Source organism: Somniosus microcephalus, unplaced genomic scaffold (assembly GCF_052327205.1).
Source record: "Somniosus microcephalus isolate GS21.2 unplaced genomic scaffold, FLI_Smic_1.0 unresolved_chr1, whole genome shotgun sequence".
Taxonomy (NCBI): domain Eukaryota; kingdom Metazoa; phylum Chordata; class Chondrichthyes; order Squaliformes; family Somniosidae; genus Somniosus; species Somniosus microcephalus.
In genome coordinates this window covers 158,185,287-158,198,890 of record NW_028225179.1, presented here as the reverse complement: position 1 = coordinate 158,198,890, position 13,604 = coordinate 158,185,287, and the positions used below count along the sequence as shown (strand labels likewise).

Sequence of the window (13,604 nt, the reverse complement as noted above, 5' to 3'; positions counted from 1 at the left end):
ACAGTGATTTAACTTTATTCAGCTCAGCAAGACTTCATTCATTACAGTATTCAAGCAGCAGTTACAGTGTATAATTGAGACTTATATTACCACTCATACTCTGGGTACAAGCCGCAACTGTGAGTAAGCTGCACCCTGTGTCTCTTGTCTCTCATCTCTTCTCGTCTCCCGGGTGTCTCCTTGTTTCTTCCTGAATCCTTCTACTGTGTCTCTGGAATCTCCTACTCCTGGAATCTCCTGCTCCTGGAATCGCCTACTCCTGGAATCTCCTACTCCTGGAATCTCCTACTCCTGGAATCTCCTACTCCTGGAATCTCCTACTCCTGGAATCTCCTACTCCTGGAATCTTCGACTCCTGGAATCTTCTACTCTTGGAATCTCCTACTCCTGGAATCTCCTACTCCAGGAATCTCCTACTCCAGGAATCTCCTACTCCAGGAATCTCCTACTCCAGGAATCTCCTAGTCCTGGAATCTCCTAGTCCTGGAATCTCCTAGTCCTGGAATCTCCTAGTCCTGGAATCTCCTACTCCAGGAATCTCCTACTCCAGGAATCTCCTACTCCAGGAATCTCCTACTCCTGTAACCTTCTACAATTTGAGGCTGTTAAGAACTCCTTCTTATATCCTTACTCTCATTCAAAACCTATGGAGCCCTCCTGAACCAATGATTGACTGACACCCAAACCCAAAATCCAATCATAAAGATGCCACGTTGGTATCACCCTGGCTTACGCAGGCTTTGGGTCTGATGACACTCTTGCATCCTCTGTTTATGACCATCAAGACTCATTTTAAAATGTGTTTATGGGATGTGGGCGTCGCTGACAAGGCCAGCATTTATTGCCCATCCCTAATTGCCCTTGAGAAGGTGGTGGTGAGCCGCCTTTTGAACCGTTGCAGTCCGTGAGGTGAAGGTACTCCCACAGTGCTGTTCGGTAGGATGTTCCAGGATTTTGACCCAGTGACGATGAAGAAACGACAATATACTTCCAAGTCAGGATGGTGTGTGGCATGGGTGGTAACTTGGAGGTGGTGGTGTTCACATGCGCCTGCTGCCCTTGTCCTTCTAGGTGGCAGAGGTCGCGAGTTTGTGAGGTGCTGCTGAATAAGCCTTGGTGAATTGCTGCAGTGCATCTTGCAGATGGCACACACTGCAGCCACGGTACGCCGGTGGTTGGGGGAGTGAATGTTTAAGGTGGTGGATGGGGTGCCAATCAAGCGGGTTGCTTTGTCCTGGAATGTGTCGAGCTACTTGAGTGTTGTTGGAGCTGCACTCATCCAGGCAAGTGGAGAGTATTCCATCACACACCTGACTTGTGCCTTGTAGATGCTGGAAAGGCTTTGGGGAATCAGGAGGTGAGACATGGGTGGTAACTTGGAGGTATTGGAGATTGCAGTAATTGGCCGGGTTGGATTTGTCCTGCTTTTTGTGGCCAAGACATACCTGGGCAATTTTCGGCATTGTCGGATAGATGCCAGTGTTGTAGCTGTACTGGAACAGCTTGCCTAGAAACACTGTTGTTTCTGGAGCACAAGTCTTCAGCACGACAGACGGGATGTTGACAGGGCCCATAGCCTTCGCTGTATTTTTTTAAATTCATTTTTATGGGATGTGGGCGTCGCTGGCAAGGCCGGCATTTATTGCCCATCCCTAATTGCCGTTGAGAAGGTGATGATGAGCCGCCGCCTTGAACCGCTGCAGTCCTTGGTTGGGGGAGTGAATGTTTAAAGTGTTAGAGGGGGTGCCAATCAAGCGGGTGCTTTGTCCTGTATGGTGTCGAGATTCTTGAGTGTTATTGGAGCTGCAGTCATCCAGGCAAGTGGAGAGTATTCCATCACACTCCTTACTTGTGCCTTGTTGATGGTAGAAAGGCTTTGGGGAGTCAGGAGGTGAGACACTCGCCACAGAATACCTAGCCTCTGACCTGCTCTTGTTGCCACAGTATTTATGTGGCTGGTCCAGTTAAGTTTCTGGTCAATGGTGACCCCCAGGATGTTGATGGGGGATTCGGCGACGGTAATGCCATTGAATGTCAAGGGGCGGTGCTTAGACTCTCGCTTGTTGGAGATAGTCATTGCCTGGCACTTCTGTGGCACGAATGTTACCTGCCACTTATCAGCCCAAGCCTGAATGTCGTCCAGGTCTTGTTGCATGCGGGCATGGACTGCTTCATTATCTGAGGAGTTGTGAATGGAACTGAACACTGTGCAGTCATCAGCAAACATACCCACTTCTGACCGTATCCAGTGCACACAGCCATTTCTTGCTACCACATGGAGTGAATTGGCTGAAGACTGGCTTCTGTGATGGTGGAGATCTCAGGAGAAGGCCGATATGGATCATCCACTCGGCACTTCTGGCTGAAGATGGTTGCAAACGCTTCAGCCTTGTCTTTTGCACTCACGTACTAGACTCCACCATCCTTGAAGATGAGGATTTTCATGGAGCCTCCTTCTCCCGTTAGTTGTTCAATGGTCCACCACCATTCACGACTAGATGTGGCAGAACTGCAGAGCATTGATCTGATCCGTTTGATTGTGGTTTCATTTAGTACTATCTTTAGCATGCTGCTTCTGTTTTTTAACATGCATGTAGTCCCATGTTGCAGCTTCCCCAGGTTGGAACCTCATTTTTCGGTACGCCTAGTGCGGCTCCTGGCATGCTTTTCTACACTCCTCAGTGAGCCAGGGTTGGTCCCCTGGTTTGATGGTAATGGTAGACTGAGGGATATGTCGGGCCATGAGGTTACTGATTGTGGTGGAATATAATTCTGCTGCTGCTGATGGCCCACAACGCCTCATGGATGCCCAGTTTGGAGCTGCTTGATCTGTTCTGAATCTATCCCATTTAGCACGGTGGTAGTGCCACACAACACGACGCAGGTTGTCCTCAGTGTGAAGACCGGACTTCATCTCCACAATGACTGTGCAGTGGTCACTGCTACCAATGCTGTCATGGGCAGATGCATCTGTGACAGGTAGTTTAGTGAGGACGAGGTCAAGTAGCTTTTTTCCCTCATGTTGGTTCTCGCACCACATGTCACAGGCCCAGACTGGCAGCTATGACCTTAAGGACTTGGCCAGCTCGGTCAGTAGAGGAGCTACTGAGGCACTCTTGGTGATGGACATTGAAGTCCTCCACCCAGAGTACATTCTGTGCCCTTGCTACTCTCAGTGCTTCTTCCAAGTGGTGTTCAACATGGAGGAGTGCTGATTCATCAGCTGAGGGAGGGCCTAAAGCCATGAGACTTCATGAGTTCCGGAGTCAATATTGAGGACTCCCAGGACCACTCCTTCCCACTGTATACCACTGTGCCGCCACTCCTGGTGGGTCTGTCCTGCTGGTGGGACAGGATCTACCCAGGAATGGTGATGGAGGAGTTTGGGACAGTGGCTGAAAGGTATGATTCTGTGAGTATGAGCCTGTCAGGCTGTTGCTTGACTTGTCTGTGGGACAGCTCTCCCAATATTGGCACAAGTGCCCAGATGTTCGTGAGGAGGACTCCGCAGGGTCGACTGGGCTGGGTGTGCCATTGTCATGTCCGTAGCCGGTACCGATGTCGATGCTGGGTGGTCCAAGCGGTTTTATCTGGGGTATTTATGGCAATACTAAAGGAATATGTCTCCACAGGTTGAGATACGGCCCTTGCTGTTGGCCTTTGCTTTTATAATTCACTGCGGATGTTCTAACATTTCAGCACAATGGTAACTGCACCTGACCTTGGTTCCCAGGCTAACTGCAGGCTATTCGACCATGGAAATCTCTTTCTCACCCCAGGCTGTCTGGTTACAGCTTCCTCACAGACTGTTAAGCATAAGAAAAAGGGTTACATGTTACACATCATTCAGGTTATCATTACATACAGTTGATGATTACAAACTTCTACATTTAATCCTTACACACGATTATGGATCTCTTACTGACAATTATAAGATATTATTGGTTATAAGATATTAAAACAAGTATTCAAAATAAACAATGAACATGTAATTCATAACAATCTTACAGTCCCTGCCTCGTATCTCAGTCTCTGGAATTCCATTAATTCTCTCAGCTTTTCTCACAGACTGACTGTCGCTTTGCTAACAAGGCTTGTTAAAGTCTGCACCTTTAATATTTGGTCAAGCAGGCCCAAGGCCTCTTTCTTCCATTTTAAAATCTAACCGGGTCTATCCAAGGCATATTACACTGGTTTATAAACATGATTATTCAAGAATTGGCGAGCATTGACTAACAGTTACATAATACCAACCTAAACCTACAACTAATAATGTTTATTTCATGCCGTCCATGTTAGCTAGTGGGAATCTGAAATGGGGATTTCTCAGGTTTCTTACACTGGGACAGACAGATACTCACTGGAGGACTTATCAGGAACAGTTGTAAGCGTGTAGCTCTCATCTCCTTACGCTGCTCGAAGCTCGAAGTCCAAGTCCCTCTGAGCTTTTGGGTGTTGTTCCATTTATCGACCCCGCCCATAAAACTGGCCCCGCCGCCAGATCGGGATAATGAGCCTGGCGAGTTTCCGCTGATTGTACCCGTTTGAGGAAGCTCTTCAAATTGAACTAATTTTTAGGGGCACAGGCTCTAGTAGGCACGTTTTAACAGTTTTTAAATATTAAAAAATATTTAATTTACGAAGAAACTGACTAGTGTACACCAGTGAAACTAGTAAATGGTTCAGTACAGTTTTAAAGTCATTCTTAGTCATCTGAAAGCAGACTACTCACAGGTGGAGGATTAGACACTCTTAATAAAATGCTTATTTTTTGTGACCATAGAATGATACAGAACTAAAGGAGACCATTCGGCCCATCTTTGGTAGAGCTATCCTATTAATCCCAGTCCCCTGCTCGTTCCCCACAGCCTTGTAATTTTTTCCCTTGAACCATTCATCCAATACTCTTTAGAATGTTACTATTGAATCTGCTTCCACCGCCCTTTCAGGCAGCGCGTTCCAGATCACAACAACTCGCTGTGTAAAAAATGTTTCCTCGTGTCGCCTCTGGTTCTTTGGCCAATCACCTTCAATCTGTGTCCTCTGGTTACCAACCCTTCTGCCATTCGAAACAGTTTCCCCTTATTTACTCTAACAAAAGCATTCATGATTTTGAACACGTCTGTCAAATCTCCTCTTAACCTTCTCTGCTCTGAGGAGAACAACCCCAGTTTCTCCAGTTTCTCCACGTGACTGAAGTCCCTCATCCCTGGTACCATTCGACTAAATTTCTCCTGCACCCTGTCCAAGGCCTTGACATCCTTCCTAAAGTGCGGTGCCCAGAATTGAACACAATCCTCCAGCTGAGGCCTAACCAGTGTTTTATAAAGGTTTAGCATAACCTCCTTGCTTTTGTACTCTATTCCTGTATTAATAAAGCCTTGGATCCCATATTATTTTAACAGCCTTCTCAACTTGTCCTGCCACTTTCAAAGATTTATGTACATACTCCCCCAGGGGTCTCTTTGTTCCTGCACACCTTTAAAATTGTACCATTGAGATCATATTGCCTCTCCTCATTCTTCCTACCAAAATATCACTAAACACTTCTCTGCGTTAAATGTTGTCTATCATTTGTCTGACCGTTTCACCAGCCTGTCTATGTCCTTCTGAAGCCTGTTACTATCCTCCTCATTATTTACAACATTTACAAGTTTCATATCGTCTGAAAACTTTGAAATGATGCCTTGTATACCCAAGTCCAGGTCATTAATAGATATCAAAAGGAGCAGTGGTCCTAATAAGGACCCAGGGATCACCACTGTATACTTCCCTCCAGTCTGAAAAACAACCATTCACCACTACTCTCTACTTTCTGCCCTTTAATCCTGTGGGCTTTAATTTTGATAACAAGTCTCTTATGTGGTACCTTACATAGAAACATAGAAACATAGAAACATAGAAGATAGGAGCAGGAGTAGGCCATTCGGCCCCTCCAGCCTACACCGCCATTCAATGAGATCATGGCTGATCATCCAAATTCAGCACCCTGACCCTGCCTTCTCCCCATATCCCTTGATCCCTTTAGTCTTAAGAAATATATCTAACTCCTTCTTGAATATATTGAATGGATTGGCTTCAACTGCCTTCTGTGGTAGAGAATTCCACAGGTTCACCTCTCTCTGGGTGAAGAAATTCCTCCTCATCTCTGTCGGAAATGGCTTACCCCTTATCCTCAGACTGTGACCCCTGGTTCTGGACTCCCCCGCCATCGGGAACATCCTTCCTGCATCTAGACAGTCTAGTCCTGTTAGAATTTTATAAGTTTCAATGAGATCCCCTCTCATTCTTCTAAACTCCAGTGAGTATAAGCCCAATTGACCCAATCTCTCCTCATACGTCATTCCTGCCATGCCAGGTATCAGTCTGGTGAATCTTCGCTGCACTCCCTCCATGGCAAGAACATCCTTCCTCAGATAAGGTGATGAAAACTGCACACGATATTCAAGGTGTGGTCTCACCAAGGCCCTGTGCAACTGCAACAAGACATCCTTGTTCCTGTACTCGAACCCTCTCGCTACAAAAGCCAACATACCATTTGTCTTCTTAACCACCTGCTGCACCTGCATGCTTACCTTCAGAGACTGGTGTACAAAGACACCCATGTCTCATTGCACTTCCCCTTCTCCCAATCTATTGCCATTCAGATAATAATCTGCCTTCCTGTTTTTATCACCAAAGTGGATAACCTCACATTTATCCACATTATACTGCATCTGCCATGCATCTGCACAATCGCCCAACTTGTCCAAATCATACTGGAGTTTCTTGGCATCCTCCTCACAGCACACACGCCCACCCAGCTTTGTGTCGTCTGCAAATTTGGAGACATTACATCTAGTTCCCTCGTCTAGATCATCATTAATATATATTGTGAATTGCTGGGGTCCTAGGACCGATCCCTGAGGTACCCCTCGAGTCACTGCCTGTCACTCGGAAAAAGACCCGTTTATTCCAACTCTGCTTCCTGTCTGTCAACCAGTTCTCTATCCAAGTCAGTACCTTGCCCCCAATCCCATGTGCCTTAACTTTACACGCTAATCTCTTATGCGGGACCTTATCAAAGGCCTTCTGAAAGTCCAACTACACCCCATCCACTGGCTCTCCCTTATCTATTCTACCAGATACATCGTCAAAAAATTCCAGTAGATTAGTCAATCCCGATGTACCTTTTGTCAATCCATGTTGACTTTGTCTGATCCTGTCACTGTTTTCCAAGTGCTCTGCTATTACATCTTCTATAATAGACTCTAGCATTTTCCCCACTACCGATGTCAGGCTTACCGGTCTATTATTCCCCATTTGCTCTCTAACACCTTTTTTGAATAGTGGGTTAAAATTAGCTACCCTCCAATCCATGGGTACTGTTCCAGAGTCTATTGAATTTTGGAAGATGACCAGCAATGCATCTACTATTTCTAGGGCCACTTCCTTAAGTACCCTAGGATGTAGATTATCAGGCCCTGGGGATTTATCAGCCTTCAATCCCGTCAATTTCCCTAACACCATTTCCCTACAAATACTGATTTCATTCAGTTCTTCCCTCTCATTAGACCCTATGTTCACCGACATCTCTGGGAGGTTATTTGTGTCCTCCTTTGTGGAGACAGAATCAAAGTATGTATTTGGTTGGTCTGCCATTTCTTTGTTCCCCATTATAAATTCCCCTGATTCTGACTGCAAGGGACCTACGCTTGACTTCACCAATCTTTTTCTCTTCACATATCTATAGATACCTTGTTTTGAAAGTCTATGTACACCACATCCACCTCACTACCTTCATCAACTCTCCCCATTATTCATCAAAGAACTCGATCACGTTAGTCAAACATGATTTGCCTTTAACAAATCCGTGCTGACCTTCATTTACTCGCCCATACTTTCCCAAACGCTGATTAATTTTGTCCCAGATTATTGTCTCTACAACTTTCCCCACCACCGACGTTAGGCTGACTGGCCTGTAGTTGCCAGGTTTAGCCCTCTCCCCTTTTTAAAAGAGCGGTGTAACATTTGCAATCCTCTGGTCCTCTGGCACCACCCCCAGATTTAAGGAGTGTTGGTAGATTGTGGCCAGAACCTCCACAATTTCCCCCCTTACTTCCCCCAGTAACATAGGATGCATCCCATCCAGACCGGGGACTTTTCTACTTTGAGGAACACACACACACACATCTACCCGTATACACCCAGTCCCACAGAGTGACTTTCCTCAGTGAGTAATCTGGTAAGGAGTATGGAATGTGTTCAACCCCCAGGTATTTTAACCCCAGTTTGTGGTGCATTAAACTGGGAACAGTATTTAGTTGCACATTGAGGCTCCTGTTCCAGCTTTTGTTCATTTTAGTATTTATATCCCCACAGAATCCCACAGTGCGGAGGCGGGTGTAATGTTTGATATTTTCAGAAGCTGTGACCTCCCTCCCTGGAAGTCCCGGTGTTTTCTGCTGTTGTCAGATCCTCGTTTCCTCCCCTCAGGGCGGCTCTTTTCTCGAGTTGAAAAACAAAAAAATCAGTCAGAAAGGGGGATCTCGGTGAGAACATCTCTCCCCGATCCCCGGCCAGTCCCTCCCCCCGATCCCCGGCCAGTCTCCCCCCGATCCCCGGCCAGTCTCTCCCCCCGATCCCCGGCCAGTCTCTCCCCCCGATCCCCGGCCAGTCTCTCTCCCCGATCCCCGGCCAGTCTCTCCCCGATCCCCGGCCAGTCTCTCCCCGATCCCCGGCCAGTCTCTCCCCCCGATCCCCGGCCAGTCTCTCCCCCCGATCCCCGGCCAGTCTCCCCCCGATCCCCAGCCAGTCTCTCCCCCCGATCCCCAGCCAGTCTCTCCCCCCGATCCCCGGCCAGTCTCTCCCCCCGATCCCCGGCCAGTCTCTCCCCCCGATCCCCGGCCAGTCTCTCCCCCCGATCCCCGGCCAGACTCTCCCCCCGATCCCCAGCCAGTCTCCCCGATCCCTGGCCCGTCTCTCCCCCCGATCCCCGGCCAGTCTCTCCCCCCGATCCCCGGCCAGTCTCCCCCCCGATCCCCGGCCAGTCTCTCCCCCCGATCCCCAGCCAGTCTCTCCCCCCGCTCCCCGGCCAGTCTCTCCCCCCGCTCCCCAGCCAGTCTCTCCCCCTGATCACCGGCCAGTCTCTCCTCCCGATCCCCAGCCAGTCTCTCCCCCCGGCCAGTCTCTTCCCCCGGCCAGTCTCTCCCCCCGATCCCCGGCCATTCTCTCCCCCGATCCCCGGCCAGTCACTCCCCCCCCGATCCCCGGCCAGTCTCTCCCCCCGATCCCCGGCCAGTCTCTCCCCCCGATCCCCGGCCAGTCTCTCCCCCCCGATCCCCGGCCAGTCTCTCCCCCCGTTCCCCGGCCAGTCTCTCTCTAATCCCGGGTGAATCTCTCTAATTCTCTGCTTTTTCTCCCAGTCTCTGTGACCCTGGATGTGGAAACAGCGCATCCATGGCTCGAGGTGCCTGAGGATCTGAAGAGTGTGAGACTGACCGAGACCGACTGGAATCTCCTTGACACCGGGAAGAGGTTTATAGGCTGTCCCTCTGTGCTGGGATCGGAGGGATTCACATCGGGGAGACATTACTGGGAGGTGGAGGTGGCGGGGAATCAGTACTGGGGTCTGGGAGTAGCCGCAGAGTCTGTGGAGAGGAAGAATTGGGTCAGACTGAGGCCGGAGACTGGAGTCTGGACCATCGAGCGGGATGGTGATGTGTTTATTGTAAACTCCTCCCCTCAATCCCCTCTCCCCGCCGGTCCGATCCCCGGGAAGGTGGGAGTTTATCTCAGTTATGAGTCCGGGACAGTTTCATTTTACAGCGCGGACACCAAGTCCCATCTCCACACCTTCACTGGGAATAAATTCACGGGGAAACTTTATCCTTTCTTCAGGACTCGGGATGAAAACCAGTGGCTGAGAATCTGCTCCGGCTCCGATCCGGGTCTGTAAAAGGGGCGGGGTCTCGGGCCGGCCCGCATCATCCATGACATCACAGTGACTTGACCCCGTGCCATTCGGGTCAGGAGCAGAGGTCAGGGGTCAGGAGTTAGAAAGTGTAATTTCCAAATTACACGTTGTAAAATCCCAATGAGACTGTAAATACAACCAATAAAAATATAAAATGTCAGAAGAAGAAAGAAAGACTTGCATTTCTATAGCGCCTTTCCCGACCACCGGGCTTCCCAAAGCGCTTTACAGCCAATGAAGTACTTTTTGGAGTGTAGTCACTGTTGTAATGTGGGAAACGCGGCAGCCAATCTGCGCACAGCAAGCTCTCACAGACAGCAATGTGATAATGACCAGATAATCTGTTTTTTGTTACGCTAATTGAGGGATAAATATTGGCCAAGACCCCGGGGAAAACTCAAACACAAAAGCAAAATACTGCGGATGCTGGAAATCTGAAATAAACAGAGAAAATGCTGGAAATACTCAGCAGGTCAGGCAGCATCTGTGGAGAGAGAAACAGAGTTAACGTTTCAGGTCGATGACCCTTCGTCAGAACTCTTCTCTGAAATAGTACCTTGAGATATTTTACATCCACCTGAGAGAGCAGACAGGGCCTCGGTTTAAGGTCTCATCGAAAAGACACCTCCGACAGTGCGGCGCTCGCTCAGTACTGCACTGGAGTGTCAGCCTAGATTGTTGTGCTCATGTCTCTGGAGTGGGACTTGAACCCACAACTTTCTGACTCAGGAAGCGAGAGTGCCACCAACTGAGCCACTGGCTGACACTGTAATAAAAACAAAGACTAAAATAAAAAGTAAAACCGACAGCAACTCCATCCCTGCCCTTTCTCATCACTGCCCCACTCCTTTATATTAAAAAGCAGGTATAAGTTGTGCTCTCAAAATGAGGACATTCCTCAGTTCATCAGCACCATTAGTGATGAGAAATACACAAACTATCTCTCCTCAAGATGACGGGGAGTTTGCAAATCTTCGGTTTAACGGGCTGAATGTTTACTTTTACTGCGGTGCGGGCTGTAAAACGGGCGGCCGATCCGCTAACGCCTGTTGTGGTAAAAGTGAAAATTCACCCCAGAGTGTTTGACGTTCCCTCGCAGTTGATTGTAGTGCCACTTTCAGCCAGGAGATGGTGATGGCGAGCTGTACAAAGCGCTGTAAAGTTTTACAGTGCAGTATCACCACCTGCTGGTGGAAACCGGTACTGAGGGAATAGCAAAAACAGCAAATGCTGATACACTCGGCTGATCAGACAATTCAGGCAGGACCTTCCTTCAGAACTGAAAGACGATGGGATCAGAAAAAAGAATGGAAAATAAACACGAGCCTAGAATTCCCTCTCCCGTGCTCATGACACACACCAAGTCGCTGTTGGGAAAATCCGTATCCCGGTTTGTCCAATGTTCAAAAAAGTACAGGTTGGGATTGTGGAATTTCCCAATATGGGCTCTTGCTGTGTGTCAGGAGAGCGGAATTCCAAAATCTGGGCCTGTATTCCGAGTACAGAGAGGAGATTAATCAGTTAAAAAATCTCTGAAGTGGGTGCTGAAGACATGAAATTTATTTCCAGAGGGTGCCTGGGAGATACTTTGGTCAAAAGTGAATGGAAACTAGTTACTGGATTATCCTAGGCAGCGCCCTAGGTATGTGTCAGACCGTTACTTCACCCCTTGGTCCTGGATTGGAATCAAACAACAACAACAAATTGCATTTATATAGCACCTTAAACATAGTAAAATGACCCAAGGCGTTTCACAGGAACGTTATCAAACCAAATTTGACACTGAGCCACATAAGGAGTTTGGTCAAAGAGGGAGGTTTAATGGAGTTTATTAAAGGAGGAGTGAGAGGTAGAGAGGCGGAGAGGGTTAAGAAGAACATTTCAGAACTTAGGGCCTAGGCTGCTGAAGACACGGCTGCCAATGGTGGAGCGATGAAAATCGGGGATGCGCAAGAGGCCAGAACTGGAGGAGCACAGAGATCTCGGAGGGTTGTAGGACTGCAGGAAGTTACAGAGATAGGGAGGGGCGAGGCCATGGAGGGATTTGAAAACAAGGATGATAATTTTAAAATCGAGGCCTTGCCGGACCGAGAGCCAATGTAGGTGAGTGAGCACAGAGGCGAAGGGTGAACCGGATCTGCCGACTGCACGGTGCAGCCGCGACCAGTCTCCTTAGGGCCAGGGTCTGGGAGCCCACTCGGGTAACTAAAAACCCAGTAGAGTCTGAATGTTGTGGGGTCAAGACCCTCGCCTTGCTGAGTACATAACCTGAGCTGACACTCCAGTGCAATAATGAAGGAATCAGAAGGAAAGAGCTTGCATTCATACAGGTCCTTCATGACTTCAAGACATCCCAAAACACGCCACAGCCAATGAATTATTTTTGAAGTGCAGTCACTGTTATTTAGATGTACCATCTTTAGGTTGAGGTGTTAGAGGCCCTGTCTACCTGTTCAACTGGATGATAAAGATCACGAGACACTATTGAAATAAGGACAGGCAGTTTACCCATGTCCCGGCCAACATTCCTTCTGCAATCAGTTGATGGATCTGGAGGAGTTGGGCAATGGAACATGGACTTATTTACTGTACGTCGACCTTTCCCTTTCATCATTGTAAAGACCTCTATCGGGTATCTGTAGGATAGAGTGTACCGGTAGGATTTAGTAAACATTATTAAGATTCGACAACCATTTTTATATAACTATAATATGTGAAATTGTATGTTTAAAAACCTATGTAGCCTGTATAAAATGGCGAATGGCTGAGACCAAAGCAGGATGGGAAATTATGCCAACCTGACTAAAAACCTGTGTTTTAAATGACTGAAGTAATGGAATGTGGTGCTGAATAAACACGGAGATTGTCAGAGACAGAGAATTCGGTAATGTTATGGAAAAGTGATAAGAGCGAGCCAAAAGAGATAGGAGTTGGAGACATTCTTCATTTTAGAAACTGCAGAATAGACAAACTGTTTAGAAAACACCTCAAGGATGTTCTGTAAAGTGAAATTCTTAGATAAGGGTATTTTGTTACGCACAGAAAGAGGCCGAGTGGGTTAACGAGGTCATAAGATGATTGGTGAGGAGAGGAGGGACATTTACTCGGTGTCAGAGAGCTAATTACTGCCATGTAGGCAAAATGGGAAAAGAAGGGTATAAAAATGCAGATATTGAACACCGAAAGCAGCACGAAGCCAGAGGAGGAAGAAGAAGCTTCAGTCAACAGAACATAGCAAGAGAATAATAAGACGACACCACAGTCACTTGGAGGAATGCGAGGGTTCGATGAACAGACTGTGACTATCTTCTTGTTCAGTATTACTTCTTTGTATTGGATATTTAATGCTTAATAAACCTGTTTTACTGATACACAATATACCTGGACCCAGAGAGGTTTGTGTAGTCACGGACAAATTATTCTAAAGAGCTTTTAAAAGCGACATCTTCCTTCAGTCTTCTCTTATCTAGAGAAAAGAGCCCCAGCCTGGGTGCTCTCCAGTGACTCCTCCCGCTGGACGTGGCCATCAGGTGAGGACACAACTGAGCTCAGCTCTGCTGTTCCCGAGACTGGAGTTAGTGCCTTCAGGAGAAGAAGCGAGGAAATTGAGGTTTGAGGGACTTCTACAAAGAAAGCCACATTATAAAAA

The 13,604-nt window shown here is 47.8% G+C and overlaps 1 protein-coding gene across 1 annotated transcript in view; it reads left to right on the top strand.

Annotated features, from left to right (window-relative positions):
- Nucleotides 1-13,333, top strand: part of LOC147096352 (zinc-binding protein A33-like) — a 32,240-nt gene extending 18,907 nt beyond the window's left edge. The window contains exon 6 of the mRNA XM_085975141.1: nucleotides 9,405-13,333. Within this exon, the coding sequence (XP_085831267.1) occupies nucleotides 9,405-9,937 (533 nt within the window). The 3' untranslated portion in view covers nucleotides 9,938-13,333. The remainder of the gene's footprint in view (nucleotides 1-9,404) is intronic.
- The last annotated feature ends 271 nt before the right edge of the window (nucleotides 13,334-13,604 follow it).